Source organism: Enhydra lutris, unplaced genomic scaffold (genome assembly GCF_002288905.1).
Source record: "Enhydra lutris kenyoni isolate GAN:26980312 unplaced genomic scaffold, ASM228890v2 scaffoldscaffold45, whole genome shotgun sequence".
NCBI lineage: Eukaryota > Metazoa > Chordata > Mammalia > Carnivora > Mustelidae > Enhydra > Enhydra lutris.
This window is the reverse complement of record NW_019154129.1, coordinates 5,607,768-5,626,166: the sequence shown is the minus strand read 5'-3', so window position 1 is coordinate 5,626,166 and position 18,399 is coordinate 5,607,768. Positions and strand designations below refer to the sequence as shown.

At 48.5% G+C, this 18,399-nt stretch overlaps 1 protein-coding gene across 2 annotated transcripts in view; it reads right to left on the bottom strand.

Annotated features, from left to right (window-relative positions):
• LOC111156096 (calcineurin like phosphoesterase domain containing 1) overlaps positions 1 to 18,399 on the bottom strand; it is a 100,254-nt gene that overhangs the window by 24,289 nt on the left and 57,566 nt on the right. The window contains exon 3 of one of the 2 annotated variants that reach the window (XM_022516702.1): positions 7,975 to 8,397. The exons of the other annotated variant lie outside the window; for it this stretch is intronic. Coding sequence (XP_022372410.1) covers positions 7,975 to 8,397 — 423 coding nt within the window. The remainder of the gene's footprint in view (positions 1 to 7,974; positions 8,398 to 18,399) is intronic. 2 annotated transcript variants of the gene reach the window in all.

Here is an 18,399-nt window from a genome sequence, read left to right as displayed (position 1 = left end):
GTAGGTCAGAGGCGTGAACTTGCAGAGAGCAGGAAGTATGTTCCTCACGCACCCACTTCTTTCATGTCACGTCACCAGGTTTTTAGGACAGTAACAACAGTGGCGGGAAGACGGGTAACACCAGCAGCACTGTTCGTACTGGGCAGCCCCAGGAACCAGACCCCGTGTCATGGTACTGCCTTATCTTGCTGGATCCCCCACGAACACCGGAGACTTTACCATGCCTGCTCCCCAGCTCTGTGACCTCAACAAGGGACCCCAGGCTACACGTCGGGTAGCCTGCGCAGAGGCTGTGCTGACACAGAGCACAGCCGCTGACAGACCATAACAGCAACACTGAACCTGAACCACGGCTCTCAAAAACCTCGTTCAGCTCTTCCCTTTTTCAGGAGAAAGGCCGCTCTGTGTGGTGTCTGTGATGTGGCATCTGGGAGGGAGGGAGGCTACAGCCCTGATGGAGAGACAGGCACAGACCATGAGGCCCGACCCAGGCAGGGTGGCCCTGCTGGAGGCTCCCGGGCGAGACAGCATCGCACCTGCCTTTGGACGTGACCCCTTCTACCTGGGCAACGTTCCTGCAGGGACCTCCCCACCTGACCACCCACTGTGCACAAAAGAGCACCCTGTGGAAAAGAAACAGCCGCGAGAAGTTCTTTCCTCTCCTCGTACATGTCTGTAATGGACCCAGAGCCAGAGAGCGTCTGTGCGCTGGTCTCCTCTCTTAGGTGGCACGCAGGGTCACGGGCTCCTTGGCGTTGTGCCAAGGGGCACGGAAACCCACGTCTGCACTAGGAGGCTTGCCCAAAGGGGCATCATTCTTTCATTTCCCAGTGAATCGTCCACACGCAAACCTTTTTGTTAAGACAATTAAAAAACAAAACAAAACAACAACAACAAACTACAAAACTGAAGCAATTTCTAGCTTACTTTAAAGAACAGTATTCTAGATCCTCACTTAGATCGTTGGCCATAGGGGAGCAAATGCCTCTGAAACAAAGCAGTTCAGAAATACCTGAATAGTACAGGAAGTCAGAGGGTTTAGCTAAATGAGGGATATTTCAATTTTTTTTATCATTTTATTTTTATTTTCAGCATAACAGTATTCATTGTTTTTGTACCACACCCAGAGCTCCATGCAGTCCGTGCCCTCTCTAATACCCACCACCTGGATATTTCAATTTTACAAAGGAATCCCACTGCTCATTTTAAAGTGACACCAATTGCTATTTTTAAAACATGACCTAAAAAGAGAAGACATAATGTTGTGATTTTGTAAACTTAAACAGTCACTATGGTTTCCCGTGTGCTGGGCCTCCTTTTTGCAAAGTCGCAATGGGAGTGTCCAGCGGGACTGGTAATTTTCAGCGGGAGCATGGGGTCTCCGATATCGGCGGGGCGGGGTGGGGGGGACCCTCTGCCTGTCCCGCTTCTCCCTACCCTCAGTGCCTCACCCAGGGCCCGTGCTCCGCGTGCAACGGGTGAATGTTGACTTAACTCTGGGAACCGGCAGCGCACACTGACATGCGCCAGATTCTCAGTTTATAAATATTTACAATCAGGACTTGATTTCGACTTTAATGAGCCCAACTGTTAAGGATACCTCCGAAGTGAGAAACGGAATCCGTCGCTTCCCGCCAGATGCAGCTTTGGCAGTTGGTCTCTTATCTGGCTTCGCAGGGAGGGAGGCACAGGCATCGATGGAACGGCGAGAGCAGCTCGTTTTACCGTGGACTGGTCAAAAGGGAAAACAGACCCAGCCTGGGAACATGAGTTCGGGACCAAATGGAAATTGAAGAGGGTGAAACTCTTCAAGCAGATAGCCTCCCAGAAACTCCAGAGTCTACAGATGCTTTGAGGAGAGCTTATGAGGTCTTGCTTGAGAGTTGGTTGAAAAACCACCACTAAGATAGCGTTTCAAAATGCATCTTAAACAGAGGGCATCGGGGGCGCATCGGGGTCGCTCAGCCGTTGATCATGTGACTCTTGATTTCGGCTCAGGTCGTGATCTCACAGTCGTGAGATCGAGTCCTGCATCGAGCTCTGCGCTTAGCACAGTCTGCTTGAGATTCTCTCTCTCTCTCTCTCTCTCTTTCCTTCCACCCCTCCCTCTGCTCAAGGGCTCGAGCTCTGTCTCTCTTAACTCTCTCAATAAATAAAAAAAAAATCTTCAAACAGAGGGCATCATAAGACGACCACCACTGTCTCGCAGACACACTGGCTAGCTTCAGAAAGCCAGACTGCAATTATGTCCTCACTGGTGTGTTTCCCAACACACGATCTCACGTGCTCTGTGCTTTAGAAGAAGTAATGAGGAGTCAAACGCTGTCACCAAATTCTGCAGGAATTTTCCATCTAGTTGAGCGCTCGCCCCCTTTTAAACTAGTACCCTTTTTTGATACAACTAAAAATGACGTGTATTCCTCATCCGCGCTGAAAAATCTCAGACTCCTTGAGACACAGTCTGTCTCCCAGCACATCCCAGGAGCTAAGAGATGTTCTGTCTGGCTTCACTTCCTGCGGTTAACTAACTCCTTTCCTTCTCAACTTACAAACTCCCGTTAGCGGACATGCCTCCCCTTGCTTGGAAATTCTGGCGCATCCCCTTTCGAGAAGACGCTGCCCCTCCTGCCAGCGCGCTGGGGTGGAGAAGGGCTTTGGGGAGAAGAAAGCCAGACCCGCGTAAAGCAGATCTGCCTGCCGTGGGCTCGTGATCTGACAACGGGGTCATCTAACAACCACCAGCCCTGCCCGGAGCACACCCCACATCCCCGCCTCACTGTGTCTGCTTCTCATGCCAACCCTATAAGGCTGGGACCCAGATGCCCCACGGAACAAGTGAGAAAACTACGGCAGAGAGATGCGGAGCAGCTTCTGCGAGGTCACTGGCTGGGGGAGCGGCACCAAGGGATCTGAACCAGGTCTGCCTGAAGCCCAGGCCTGCCCGCTGTGATGTAACAGGGCCTCAGCCCTCCCGCCCACCCGCATGTCCCCCTGCGCCACGACTTCTGCCTCGCCCACAGGCTGCCAGTGCTATCGCTTCCTGAGTATTTTTCTTCAACTTGAAGAGCTACTTACATTTTTTTCTAACGCATGTAGAAAATAGATCTTAGGGTGAGATTTTAAGTATTAGATTCTAAGCGCCCCCTTATCCCCTCCCACCCCATATCCCCACGTCATGTCATGGGCCTCCAGGCGAACGTGCCTCTCCCAGGCGTACCCTCTACTGAGGAGCCCGAGGCTTGCTCTGGGAAGAGCCCTCAGTAAGTCAGGCAGCAGCCGCCGTGGGGTCACCGGGAGCACGCTGGAGGGAGACACACGCACAGTGTGGACAGGGTTTCAGGGGAGGGCACAGGTGTTGCATGGCAACAGGAAGACTTCTCTAAGCCCAGGGCAGGAAAAGTAGGGTCTGCGGGCCCACGCCTGCTTTTGTAAATAGAGTTTTGCTGGAACACAGCCATGCCGGTTTGCTTACGTGTGTCTGTAACTGCCTCTGCCTTCCAATGGCAGAGCTCAACGTTCGCTACGGGGCCCACAACCCACCCTGTTCACTGTGTGACCCTTCGCGGAAAACGGTTACCGACCACCGCTCTAGGTGATACGTTTCCTATCCAAAAGCCAGTTGGCAATCACCAATCCACAGGTAATCCAGACCTTACCAATGATTCTGCTGGTAAGTATGTAAATCAAATTTAATTCCATCCCACTTAACCAACATTTATTTATTGATGGGGCTATAGAGCACGACAGTCTTGGCAAGGGGATGGGCTCACAGAGGCCAAGGAAGCTGGGGCTGTGTCTCTTAGAGGAATCAGGATATAAACAAATAATTTCAATACAACTCAGTGAGACATTAGAGTAGGACCTGAGGTTTTATTTTTCCTATAAAGTGGACCCTGAAAACCTGACCTTTTTGTTCTTTTAAACTTTGACATTCTAAAACCATAACCACGGGCTCTTTCTCTCTGGTTGTTTTTTGTTTTTAAGCATCAATACTGGAGATGAAGCTATTTCTGTGAAATTGCTCATTAATTTTTGTAAGAAAGATCAAATTATTGGAAGTTACCGTAATTGCCAAATTCGCTCTGGGCTCCCAACTACACGGTTCTCATCTCTGTGTTGAGAATGGAAAAAGGAAAAGGTATCGAGACGTCAAGGGAGATGGGGTCCATTAAAGAGCCAGACTTTTGTTTTTCAAGATTGAGTTTTTAAATTGGAATCTGTATTAACTGGGTCACATATTAACATTTTGCTGAAAGAAGCTTGAGGGACAAGAGACAATGGCCTGGTTCAGCCACGATTTCATTATCTACTATCTGTCTTTGCAACTCAACTAGGTATCAGGTGAATTAAGGGGAAAACCAATTTCTACATCCCATGGATGTGATGAAATTGATTATCCTCGGGCAGAGGAAAGGAAGAGCAACAAGAAGGGGTACAGCATCTGCGCGCCTGTCCTGCCCTGGTAACTGTTTCTGTCCGTTGACGACCGACGATGCCTTTGTAGCCCACAAACACGGTTTCTTACCGAGCTTCACAAGCGAAAACAGAATGCGTCTGTTTCTAGGGAAACCTGACGGGGGAAGTGCACAGGCTCCGATTCATAGAACGTGTCCCCATGCACAGAGCGGCCCATTTGTACGGTAACACCCTCCTCCTCATTTACCTCCTCCCGTTTGAAAAATTAATGCAACAATGAGAGATGATTGTTGATGCTCGTTATTAAATCATTTATTCATCCCACACGATGATTCAGAATTATTCATGAAGCTTGCTGGAAGGAAGCTGGGTTCTACCTCCACGGTGGTTTGTGGAGGGAGGTACTCTTTAAAAGGATATTTTATAACAACACAATTATCATAATTAAAAGCTACCCTGATATTCTGATGAGCTTTTGACATATTTCTGAGCACCGGCATTTTAGCACGAGGAGATAAATGAGACCGGAGCAGGACCAGGGACTAACAGCTGTGGGGGGGAGAAGCTGGAGGCCGCACGAAGCCACGGCATCACCCGGTTCTATCCTGGTCCTTTACTAATGAATTTTACAGAATGTCACCGGAACTTCTGGCTTTCCCGAACGAGTCCGAGAATTACATTCTGTCACCCGAGCAACCGCCTGCGTTACTGAGTCGCGGGTGTGCATACCCCCGACAGCCCACCTACCCCTGTGGCCAAAGCAATCAGGTTGCTCCGCCTGCCACCGAGCCGGTCCACATCTGGTCTCTGATCTCTTCCCAACGTTGCCCTTGGTCCGTTCTGGGTCTGAAAGGCCACAGAGCAAAGGGCCTGGTTTGAGAAGCCACTAAAACTGAGAGGCGACAGCAGGAAGGGCACCCATCTCTCTGCTGCAGCCTGGTTAAGCAAGCTCAGATGAAGATCCTGAGGCCAGAGACGGAGAGGATGCCTTCTCCTACGTGAAGGTGCATGGGGGGGGGATAGAGGGGGGCCACGTGGGAAGAGAGAACAGGCTGCTGTGTGAACCTGGACAGCCAGCACGCGGATCAGGGCAGAGGCACACAAGTGGCTTTACCCAAGAACGAGGGGCTTGGATGCTACGGGACTTGGAGTGCACCTTGGAAAACCTGGCCTGGGAGCCACGTGAGAGCGCGGACCTGGTCTGGTGCTCCATCGATAAAAGGGCCGTGTCAGTCCTTCACTTGCTCCACAAACACCGATACGGCTGATGATGAGCTAAGGCCCGAGCCAGGTGTCCTGAACGCAGAGCTGACCACAGCAGCATCCCCACGCTCCAGGAGCCGAGCCTAGCGGGAGACTGAGATGGGTCAACGCGAACAAGTCCTCCGGGATCAAGGGAAGCTGAGGAAGAACCGGGTGGGGCTGCCGGCCCCTCCTACGGAAGGTGCTGGAGTTCAGTAGCCAGACTAGGTGAAGTGGAGGAGGCGGAGACCAGGGGGAGAGTGAAAGCCTGGCCTCTTCCTGGTGGTTGGGGGAGGACCCCAGAAGGGAGGGGCATTGTGGAGCTGCCGTGATGACCCAGAAAGTGGCCCCAAGAAGCAGACAGTCCCGAGAGATGCTAAAGGCACTAGAAATATCAGAGTATCCTGGGCAAGGAGGCCCTCCTGGAGATGGCTCAGCCAGTGTTCCAGAGCCTGGTGCCATGGAGAGCCGCACGAACCGCCAGTTCCTCCCTCTGTCTCACGCTGAGCAAGCGAGCTCCTGATCACTGCTTGGCTTCCCAGACCGCTCTGCCCGTGGGAAGAGACTCTGCCCCTGGGGCTGAGGGGAGGGTCCCAGTCTCACTCCAATCAATCACTGGGCCTCTGGGTGGTGGAGATCCATCCGTGGGCTGAGCCCACCTCCCAAGACACAGGCCGGCTCTGGGTGTGCAGACGAGTCCGTCCTGAGCCTGACGGGGAGGGGGCTGGTGCATCCCAGATACAAGGCCAGGTCTCTGCTGGGTGGGCAGCGGGTGTCCTGGTGGGTGGGCAGCGGGCATCCCCCGAGGGGCTGCCCTGTTAGGGCTGTGGGCTCTCTCTCTATATGTGTTTACAGGTCTCCGTATCTGGTGGTGCCTGTGGGCTGCATCTGCTCCTCCAACGAGGGGAAGCCCAGAACCACGTGCCACTCGAGAAGGTGGCCAGCAGGAGCCAAGAACAAAGAGCAGTCACGGGGATGGCATTTGCATCACTTAACATTTGATATGAAAGGACTCATTTCATTGGCATTAAATGTTCTCTCTGGCATTATTCTGTTACAACTAGTCTCCACGGTGGCACTGACGCCATCCTGACACTTTATTTCCTTGTCATCGAAACGGTTTTGTGCACCAGCTCAAGCATGGCACGAAATTTCAAAGACCTCAATAGAAGTTTCCCAACTTCATCTCCACGGAACAGTTGGAAAATGTCTCCAATTATGCAAGCTTTTTGTAAAATGTCTCAAAAATACAAAAGGGCCTATTGTACATTTCACAAGTAAATGCGAACACATTGAACGCTTGAAGATGAAAGGAAGAGTGTCAAGACTTTTTTTTTTTTTTTTTTAAAAGAATGCTTGCTAGCAGGTCGGGCCACCACCTCCCTCTCCCTATCTCCTAACAAATAAACTGATGTATTTAAATGTTAGAAGCGTATAAGGAAGTACATTCTGGAAAGATCTGAAAGGAGGCACTAAAACAAAAACAAGAGACACAACAGTTGTCAGAACTGGAATCCTGCCAAGTCACTGGCCATGCATGGAGTCAGCGGAGAAAGACCCATTTCTCATGACAGCAACATGGCGGGGCGGCCAGAAAGGGAGCTGGAGGGTGTGTGGACCGGTACGCCATCGTGCGTGTGCATGTGTGTATGTGTGTGTGTGTGCACACGCTTGTGTCAAACATGTGATTAGCTGATAACTGACAGTGGGTTAAACTCCTGGCTTTGGAGGAGAATTCAGTCCTCATCCCGGGAGAACCAAGGAGACGCCTCCAGGACCTGTACGTCCCAGGACCTCCCAGGGTTATATCCAACAGTGGCGGAAAGCCCAGCTCTTAAACATCACCTGCCGTTGACCAAATGCCTGCTTCCCAGAGGTATGAGAACAGATGCCCCTGGCGTCAGCCCTTCTCCCGGGGCCAGTGCACAGCAGTCAGACCCCCGCTACCCCCCGTTAAATGCACACCCGCAGGACCCCGTCCTCGGCTGCCAGCAGCTGCCACAACTTCACTACTTGGTAGGCTAGGGGCTACTGTAATGACCTGCAGGCCCCCCTCCTCTAACGCTAATGACCACTCTATGTGAGAGCTCCTACTGCTACTCCCACTTTACAGATGAGTACACGGAGGCTGGGAGGGCTAGGCAGCTTGCCCAAGACCACACTGTCCATGGGGGGCGGGGCTGGGGACAGAACCCAGTTCGGTCCAAATCCCCATCTTCTCTACCCTTCGCCAGGCTGCAGGAGGGGGAAGAAGGATCTGGAATCCTCCCCTCCAGACGGCCCTCCCAGCCAACCCCTGGGGCCCCGGGTCTCTACCTGCTCTGGTGAGCTTGTTGGCCACCTCCTTCCGCACAGACTTGGTGAGGTTGAAGTAGTCGTCGTCCTCGTCGATGCTGTGGAGGAAGAGCGGGATGTGCTGGAAGACGACGGCGTGCTGGCAATGGCGCCGGCCTGCGACGCTCAGCTGCTGGTCCAGCCACTGGTCCTGTGCCTGCTTCAGGGCGGGGCATCGGGAGGCATCGTACCAGAACTGGGAGTTGAGGACGAGGAACAGGACGCCCCCGACCCAGAAGCTGAAATAGTCATCCCCCCAGGTCCGCTGGAACTCTGCCACAGTCTCAGGCGTGGGGGTGTTGCCCACGTCGTGGTTGCCGCTGACCAGCACCAGTGGGATGTCACGGTCCACGCGCGCCAGCACCCGCTGCAGGTCCGCGGTCTGCTCCTTCCGCCAGGGTGTCCCTGCAAGAAGGAGGGTCACAGCTGAGATGGCCGGGGCTACCTGCGTGCTCACCAACGTAAGGTAAGAGAGCACAGTCTAGAAACACACTGAACCCGTGCGTGGGAACTGCAAACGGCAGCTGTGTGTTAAAAGCAAATGAGTAACTTCAGTGGGAGCCTCTGTCTGTCCCCCATCCCTCAGGATGTCTTGGAAATTCAGCGTCCAAGTGGCCATCTGACCCGGCGGTGCTGACTGACTGGTGACATGGAGTTACTCTAACACTGAATGTCGGCGAGGCTTCCTTTCTTTTATGCAGATGAAAAATAAATATACAGTTGCCGCTTTTCTGTCGCATCTCAGTGGATCATCATATGCACCCCTATTGTGTATGGACCCGGCTTTGAACACCAGTCCCAAACCAACTGCTATTAGAGTTATTCTTTTTTTTTTTTTTGTAAAGATTTTATTTATTTATTTGACAGAGATCACAAGTATGCAGAGAGACAGGCAGAGAGAGAGGGGGAAGTAGGCTCACCGCTGAGCAGAGAGCCGGATGCGGGGCTCAATCCCAGGACCCTGGAATCATGACCTGAGCTGAAGGCAGAGGCTTCAACCCACTGAGCCACACAGGCGCCTCTATTCTTACTACACCTATGGCCTTGCAGACCGTGTGAGCACCCTTACGGGGAAAATTCTTAGAATCCAAAGGGCCAGATCGACTGGCACATGCACCTTGCCACATCTCCCCCGTCCCGGCCCACACAGGGGAAGAGGTACTTTGTATTCCAGTAACGGTGTGTAAAAATGCAAGGGCTCCATGTCTTAATATTAAGTGTGTCTCCCCACACACCCCCCCCCACACTCCAGACACACAGGCTTCAGTATGGAGATAACGTATTAAAACTTGAATGGATGGGATCTAAAATGACCACTTCAATTCCAAATCCGGTTTTTTGGCCTTTGTTTTGCTTTTTGAGCTCCTCTGCGCTAATTTACCCAACAAATATTTATCGGGTCCTGACTATGTCTAAGGCACTGATTTCGTTACTGGGGCGAGCGGCGCGCCAGACACACAGACCCTTCCCTCCCCGCCGGGGAGCCAGACTGATCCAGCAAATGACGTGCAGCACACTGTCCGCATCAGACGCTAACGGAGCATTACTGACAAACGCAAGGTGGGGAAACGACAGGATTCCTGCACCATGTTAGTCCCGAGGAACATGCTTAACGTTATGCACAGACACAAGGAAAAGGATGAGAGGGGAGAGCAGCCCTGCTTCCCCTGGGAGGATGAAAACTCACCTGAAAAACCTTGCCATGAGCAGACGAACATTATACCTAACGGTCCGCATCCGCCACGAGTATAAAAGACGACAAAAAAGGTCCTTATGGAACAACTGTAGTAAGGAGGAAGACCTAACGCAGACGGGCATTCAGTCGAGATGGTCATAAAGCAGGCGGGCATGAAGCAGGAACAGGCAGAACCAACTCAGGAAAGAAACAGGCGAGAGACAAAACTCTTTCAGAACTTACAACTGGAAGAAACCAGCAGTGGCCAGATCTCCTTTACAGCCAAGTCTCTGCCCCTCTCTGTTCTTCTAAATGGCCCGTGTGAGCCTGTAGAGAAACGTGCATTCTCTGATGTACCCTTGCATCTCCCCTCTGTTCCGCCTGTGTACGGTGCAACTCAGGTCTCCTGTGTCACTTGTCCTTGCTCGTGGCCTGCTGACCCAGGTCCGTTTCTGGGAGCCTTGGTTAAGTCCCCACTGTAACTGTGAACAGATCCATTTCTCCTTGTAATTATGCTAAGTTTGGTGTGCATTTTACTTTTTGCTGTGGTATTAGATAAGAGGTCAGAATTTCCCTATCTCACTGAAATAATTTTATAATTAACTCTAATAAAATAACTCTAATAAAATAAATAAAATAAATAAAAAGAAAAGAAAGAGGTAGATCTACACTGATACTCTAGAAAAATCATTAATATACTAAGTTGAAAAGGTAAGACATGGAGGAAAAAAAATCACGTGTAAATTTTTAAAAGGCTTATAGATATTCATATACTGTGAATAAAACTTCTCCAAACACAAAAAGAGAATGATAACTCTGGTTAAATCTGGGAAACAGCAGAGAGGGGAAATTCCACATTCAGTTTAAAACCCTTTATACTACATTTTGAAAGTTCCTTCCTTCCTTTTTCTAAACTTATATAATATTTCCATTGTTTTTTTTAAAGATTTTATTTATTTATTTATTTGTCAGAAAGAGAGAGAGAGAGACAGTGCCTAAGCAGGCAGAGAAGCAGACAGGGGCAGAGAGAGAAGCAGGCTCCCTGCCGAGCAAGGAACCGGAGGCAGAACTCGATCCCAGTACCGTGGGATCGTGACCCGAGCCGAAGGCAGTGGCTTAACCGACGGAGCCACCCAGCATCCCTATTTCCATTATTTTTAAAGGTGTTTTCTTGTTGTTTTTGTTTTGTTTGTTTAAAAAGGGGGTTTTAGCCTCAGGCTCCCAAGGTTTAAAGAAGATTCGGGAAGGTTTAAAGAAGCTGCATTTCCAAGTGATCCCAGTATCTCAGATGAGTGGAATCTGGAAAAGGTGTTAGCCGGCTGACTCAGGAAGAGCTCCTGAGAGGAGAGGCAGGGCAGGTCTGGCCTGGCACGAGGAACCAGGAACCCCTTCCCTGGTGGTGCTGGCCATTTGCCCACATCCAGTGTCCGCCTCCTCGCTGGTCTGGGTCGGCCCAGACTGTGGGCATCTGTGTTGACTTATCTTATCCCCTCTAAGACCCCACTGGCTAGGTCTTTTCCCATGTCAACAAATAGGGAGGATGAATTCTTTGTGGCCTTGAGCATGATAAACCATTTCAAAGGGACTCCATAAACCAAGGTTAATTCATCACTACTTTTCTTAACCAGTGTTCTAAAAACCCCAAAGATGCCACCAATGTTCCCATCTTTCCATTCATATCTACTTGGGAGCAGCCAACACTAACCTGGCACTTACCATGGGCGGCACTGTTCTAAGAGCTGGACCCATATTAATCAGTCTGACAGCCAGTGAGGGCGTTAGGACTTGAACTCACTGTTCCAGCTCAGACTGCTGCCTCTCATTCCAGTGTCCTGGCCCCAAACTAAGGTCCTAGCTTCCTGGGTGACTCCTCTCAGCTGTCCTGATCCACAAGACATGGGTTTACAACACACTGGGGTGCACAGCGTCTCCCATTCCTGATTTTCAAAGGGCATTTTACCATGACGCTTCATATACTGACTGAGCAGACATAAAGAACGTTCAATTAGCTAATGACCATCTAGAAAAAAGCATCTTAAAAGAAAGGCTTACTCAGAACTCGGAAAGGAGACCTTGTCTACAGGCAAGCTACAGGGTGGAACTGTGAATTACACAAAGTAATAGGATGTTTGTTTCCAAACTTCAGAGGGATCCTGCTTTGGAGGAAATCACAAATATCCCCCAATAACCTGTTAAAAAAAAAAAAATGAAACCCATGGCTTTGCTAGGTCCCCTCAGTCAAATATCAGCCTCTCTTTTGAAGCTTTTCTAGAACTTTCTGAATTCCCCCCCCCACATGGAGGCATGGTGTGGGGGGGGAGTCTAGGACACCTGGGCTTGGTCCTTGCCTCTTGCGCCTTACAGGCCACGTGACCTTGGTGAGTACCTTAGTTCCTCTGAGCCTCCGTCTCATCATGCGTGCGATAAGGATGATAGGCTCCATATCTCAGAGGGCAACTGTCAGGATTCATACCAAGATAATGATTTCCAGAGTTCGGTATGAACAGGAATGCAAAAATGTTAGCTGTCTTCCCTCCACCCCCACACCCGAATGTACTGAATTCTCCCTTTTTTGACCGGTGACTCATAGTACGCACATAGCAATCAATAAATCATTTCTGAAGGAAAGAAAACATTCCCCAGGGATATAAATAATTTTTAGGTAAGAATTTAAAAGTGAAGGAGTAACTTCTCAACTGCAGAAAGCCAAGTTTAAGGAAAACATTTGCATTATTTTCAACACACTTTCATTTGTGTAGGTCAGAATTTCTTTAGGGTCAGAGTATCAACAATCCCTTAGTATTATTAGCATAGTTCATAGTACACCTTAGCACAGCTTCCTAAGGAAGCCATAATATTACAGCAAAGACCAAAGCCAAACCTACCTCCGTCAGGAATAGAAACAATGTTAACTTGGCCAAGGACAGAGAGTCTCCATGAGTTTCTTATGGATTGAGTGGGGCTTTGTACTTTAAAGGAAAGACAGAAAGAGAAGCAGGAAAAGAAGAGACGAGACTTTGGTGAAGGAAGAAAAACTGCAATAAACGACTCAGAAGAGAGAAGGGGAATCCATTAAAATTTTAGAATTATATGTTCTAGTTCTGTGAAAAATGTTGGTATTTTGATAGGGATTTCATCAAATCTGTAGATTGCTTTGAGGAGTGTGGACGTGTTAACAATATTGGTTCTTCCAATCCATGAGCATGGTATATCCTTCCATTTGTTTGTGTGAACGTCACAGAATTAGAACAAATACTCCTAAACTTTGTATGGATCTACAAAACACCCTGAAGAGCCAAAGCAATTTTGAGAAATAAGAACAAAGCTGGAGGCATCACAATCTCGGACTTCAAGTTATATTACAGAGCTGTAGTGATCAAAACAGTATGGAACTGACCCCAAAACAGACACACAGGTTAATGAGACAGAAGAGAAAACCCAGAAATAAACACATAACTTCTACGGTCAACTAATCTATGACAAAGAAGGAAGGAATATACAATGGGAAAAAGACAGTCTTTTCAACAAATCGTGTTGGAGAAACTGGACAGCTACATGCAAAAGAATGAAACTACACCCGTTTCTTAACACCAAACACAAATATGAACCCGAAATGGATGAAAGACTCTAAGTATGAGACCTGAAACCAAAAAATCCTATAACAGAGCACAAGCGGTATTTTTTTTTTTTTTTACATTGGCCATAGAAACATTTTTTCTGGATATGTCTCCCGAGGCAAGAGACACAGAAAGCAAAATTAAACTACTGGGTCCACATCAAAATAAAGACCCTTTGCACAATGAAGGAAACCATCAACAAAACAAAAAGGCGATCTACAAAAAAAGGGAGAAGATACTTGCAAATGATGTATCTGATAACAGGTTAAGATCCAAAATTATATGAAGAACTTATACAACACCAAAAAACCCCTCCAGGGACGCCTGGGTGGCTCAGTCGGTTAAGCCGCTGCCTTTGGCTCAGGCCATGATTCTAGGGTTCCTGGGATCAAGTCCTGCATCAGGCTCCTTGCTCTGCAGGGAGCCTGCTTCTCTCTCCACCTCTGTCTGCCATTCTGCCTGCTTGTGCGTGATCTCTCTCTCTCTCTCTCTCTCTCTCTCTCCCTCTGACAAATAAATAAATAAATAAATAAAATTAAAAAAAAAAAAACAAACCTCCAAATAATTCAATTCAAAATGGGCAGAGGACATGAACAGGCATTCTTCCAAAGCAGACATCCAGGTGGCCAACAGACACATGAAAAGATGCTCAGCATCACTATCATCAGGGACATGCGAATCAGAACCACAATGAGATATCACCTCACGCCTGTCAGAATGGCTAAGATAAAAAAGACAAGCACTAACAAGTATTGGTGAGGATATGGAGAGAAAGAAACTCTCCTGCACTGTTGGTGGGAATGCAACTGGTGTAGACTGTGGAAAAGAGTCTGGAGGTTCCTCAGATAATTAAAAATAGAAATGCCACACAATCCAATAATTCTACTACTGGGAATTTATCCAAAGAAAACAGTAATTCAAAAAGATACATGCACCCCTAGCTTTATTATAGCATTATTTACAATAGCCAAGATATGAAAGCAACCCAAGTGTCCACTGACTGATGAATGGATAAAAAAAAGATGTGGTACACACAGAGACACAAACACACACACACACACACACACACAGGAATATTACTCAGTCATAAAAAAGAATGAAATCTTGGCTTTTGCAACAACATGGGTGGGCCAAGAGGGTATTATACTAAGTGAATGAAGCCAGTCAATCAAAGACATATACCATATTATTTCACTCAAATGTGGAATTTAAGAAAATAAGTGAATAAACAAAAAAAGAGACAAGTAAAAAACCATATTCTTAAATACAGAGAACTGGTGGTTGCTGAGGGGAGGCTGGTGGGGAAGAGGGAATGTGGGAATATGAACACACTTACCATGTTGAGCACTGAGAAATGAACAGAACTGTTCATTCACTATACTGTATACCTGAAACTAGCATGACATTGCATGTTAACTACAAATAATAAAAAACAAAAAGATGAGAGGAGGAGGACTGCTCTGGGCAGGTCTCAAAGGTGGAGGAGGGGCATCTGCAGAAAAGTGGGTACTGAGAAAACATGGACCCTGATGTCTGCACACACCTCTTGACTGATGAGAAGTCTGGATGGGACTAAGGGGGGCAGGGTGGAAAGCTGTGACCTGTTCAAAGTATGTATTTTTTAAAAAATTTAAAATGCGAGGAGTTTAAGATAAATCCAGGAGGTAACAAACATTATCGAGAGAATTACAAAATAGTTATTTATATCATTCATTAATTTTGAATTTTGAATAAGATGGGATACCGTGGAATGCGTAACCTATCACTATTAATATGTATTAAGGCAGGGATAGTTATCTTCTTGTTTTGAGAACAGCATTAAAATACACTGCCAGATAAAAATCTCTCAGCAAACTTGGAAGAGACGTAAACATGCTTCACCAGATAAAGTACATCCACAAAAACCTGGTAGCTAACGTCACGCTTTGTGGTGAAAGACTGAATGCATTTCCCCCAGGAGTGAAGACAGAGCAAGGGTGTCTGCCCTACCGTTTGCATGCAGCACCACAGAAGAAGCTGTGGCCATTGCACTAAGGCAAGAAAACAAGCACACAGACTGGAAAAGAGAAAATAAAACTGCCTGTTTTCAGAAGACGTGACTGTCTTCATGGAACCCCCCCCCCCAAAATCTATTTTTTAAAAAAAGTTTCTAGACTAGTAAGGGGGACTGACTTAGGGGCTGGACGCAAGGTCAATATATAAAGATTGTATTTCTACAGACTAGCAATGGAGAATTGGAGGTATAAGGAGAAATATTTGAAAGATACTTAGGGGGTAGAAACAGAGAGGAAGGACTTGAGAATCATTCTCCAAGGGCGCCTGGGTGGCTCAGTGGGTTAAGCCTCTGCCTTCGGCTCAGGTCATGATCTCGGGTCCTGGGATTGAGCCCAGCATCAGACTCTCTGCTCAGCAGGGAGCCTGCTAACCACTCCCCTCTCTCTCTGCCTGCCTCTCTGCCTACTTGTGATCTCTGTCAAATAAATAAATAAAATCTTTAAAAAAAAAAAAAAAAAAGGAAAGAAAATCATTCTCCATGTCTCAGGAGTTGGGAGGCCATTCATGTCATTTACGGACACGGAAAAGACTGGGGAACAAACAGATTAGAAGTAAAAACTGAAAACTGTTTCAATATAAAACATGCTGTACTGATAGAGATACAGGCGACAAAAGGAAAAGGCAGACAAAAAGACAAAATGGACTTCATGCCAGTTAAAAATTTTTGTGCATTGTTAGACGCAAGTATCAACCACAGAGTGGGAGAAAATACTTGCAAATCCCACATCAGGTATGGCATTAATATTCAGAATATACAGAGAACTCCTAAACGTCAACAACAGATTCGGGCTCCATCCTCTGAAGGGAAAATATCATGGGGCTTCCCTCTGAGTCCGTCTCTCAGCCAGAAGTGCAGGCACATACCACAGAAGCGGAGTGTTTACCTGCCAAGCACAAAACACCATGACAGACCTATTTTGTTTTCCCCTTTGGGGATTAAGGAGAACAGAAGCTGCCTCTAAGCCTTGGAGATTATAACCCAGCTACAGGGAAAAAAAAAAAAAAAGAAAAAAAAGAACAAGAAACAAACAGGGAACCCACATGTTTCTGTTCCCCTTCAACTATCCCCATCCTGGCAAGCAAAAACGCAGTGACGGCAGAATTCCATCCAGAAACTACTGGTGAGAACCGTCCACCTCGGAGACCTTCTCAAAATCTTCTCTTCTCTGTGGAAGCTTTCTGAATAACAGATGCTGTATATAGATTTCAACCGTGCTATGAATCTGTTTACTGGCTCAGCAAGAAGATTTCTTTTTTCTTTTTTCTTTTTTTTCCCCCCAAGAAGCAAACCAACGCTCTCTGTAGCAAACCGACCAGGAAGGACGTTGCTTACACAAAACAAGACTTCATGCTCTCTGGTCCGTGGAGGTACAAAGACTTAAATGAGAGCTGATGATAATACACTCCACCGCCCCAGGAAAATGTAAAATAAGTAGCAGGGCAACCTTGGCCGGCACAGAGCCCAGTCCAGTGGCTGAGCGGGCTGCTCACTCTGGGGGACATCGAGGGGACTCCCCGGTCCGACCAGGCAGTGGCGAAGAGAATACAATCAGTGTTGCGCTCTGGTAAGCACACGCTGAGCGGCTGCTCGCAAACCCAGGCACTTCCCCAGCTGAGGCTGGGGCAGGAGAGGAGGGTGAACCAGGGTGTGACGGGGAAGGATTTCAGCCTGCTAGCTCAAGTGTCCCCAACTATGCAAGAGCATACAGTTTCGCATTTACTCATCACCAGCTCTAAAAGGACATGATTCCTGACAAATGTTTAATTTGAAGGGATGTGTATGACTTCAAAGCTAAAGCACAGAGAGGCTTTTCTTTCTTTCCTTTCCTTTTCTTTCTTTTTGGGAGGGGGGTAGTAGCATGCTCTTTTGGATTCACAGAGCATCAGTTCATTGCTCTGCTACCACGGTTTACAGATGGGCACACCAGGGCTTACTGCGGTCAAAGGGAAGCGAACGGGGAATGGGGACCCAGCGCCAAGCTGCATTGGAGCCCCGGGCTCCGCCCTGGAGGGCTGGTCTGAGAACTGGGAACTGGCCTGTGTGTGTGGGGGGGTGTTCCCAGTGAGGATTCGGGGAGGGGGGACACAGGGGTCTTAAGCCTCACTCTGTGACCAACCAGCTGTGCTCTTTTGGGCAACAATCAGTTACGAACATGCCCCTTGCCACCATGAGTGAGTTTCTACCTGCCAGGGTACCAACGTAAGGACCGCAACACGACCATCGTCCTGTCGCCATGACACTTCGTACCTAACGATGCACTGATGTAATCTGTCCAGGTATAAAGCAGCAGCAGAAACTTGCTCTATTTTCAACGAATGGAAAACGAAAATGATGATGTCCCACGTATGGGGCCGGGTACCCGGGGTAGTGTGCTGAAGGGGACACACACAGTTCCTTCTTCACGGAGCTTCGAATGCGTACCCAAGGCTTCTGCCGGTGCCGGGAGAGGGAGGACACCTCCACTTGATGCCACGGACCACCCTCCCAGGACCCATCAGGACGTCAGGACCGGTCAGGGAACCACTGACCGATGACAAGGAGCAAAGAACTCTCAGAGCCTTATGACAACAAATAATGTGACCCCTGGGTTTAGGAGGTACAGTTAGGACATTCAAAAGTGTGTCAGTTATCGAGGAGTTCTCGACTTGTTGGAAAGTATCCAGGACGATCACGCTGACAGGCATTCCAGCGGGTGGTAAGGGGGGGGGGACACAGCAGCAGACTCTTGGACCAAATCATCAGAGCTGCCAAAGGCATCAGGGAGGTCACTGCAATGGGAAGGGGGACTGGATAGCAACGCCACTTTTTTTCAAGCCTTCCACTCGGGCAGAGTGACGTCAGCTCCTCGATAAAGATGATGCTCTACACTTTTCCGAGTTCATCCCAATACTGTACTTAAAAACATTACAATACAGGGGCGCCTGGGTGGCTCAGTGGGTTAAGCTGCTGCCTTCGGCTCAGGTCATGATCTCAGGGTCCTGGGATCGAGTCCCACATCGGGCTCTGTGCTCAGCAGGGAGCCTGCTTCCCTCTCTCTCTCTCTCTCTGCCTGCCTCTCC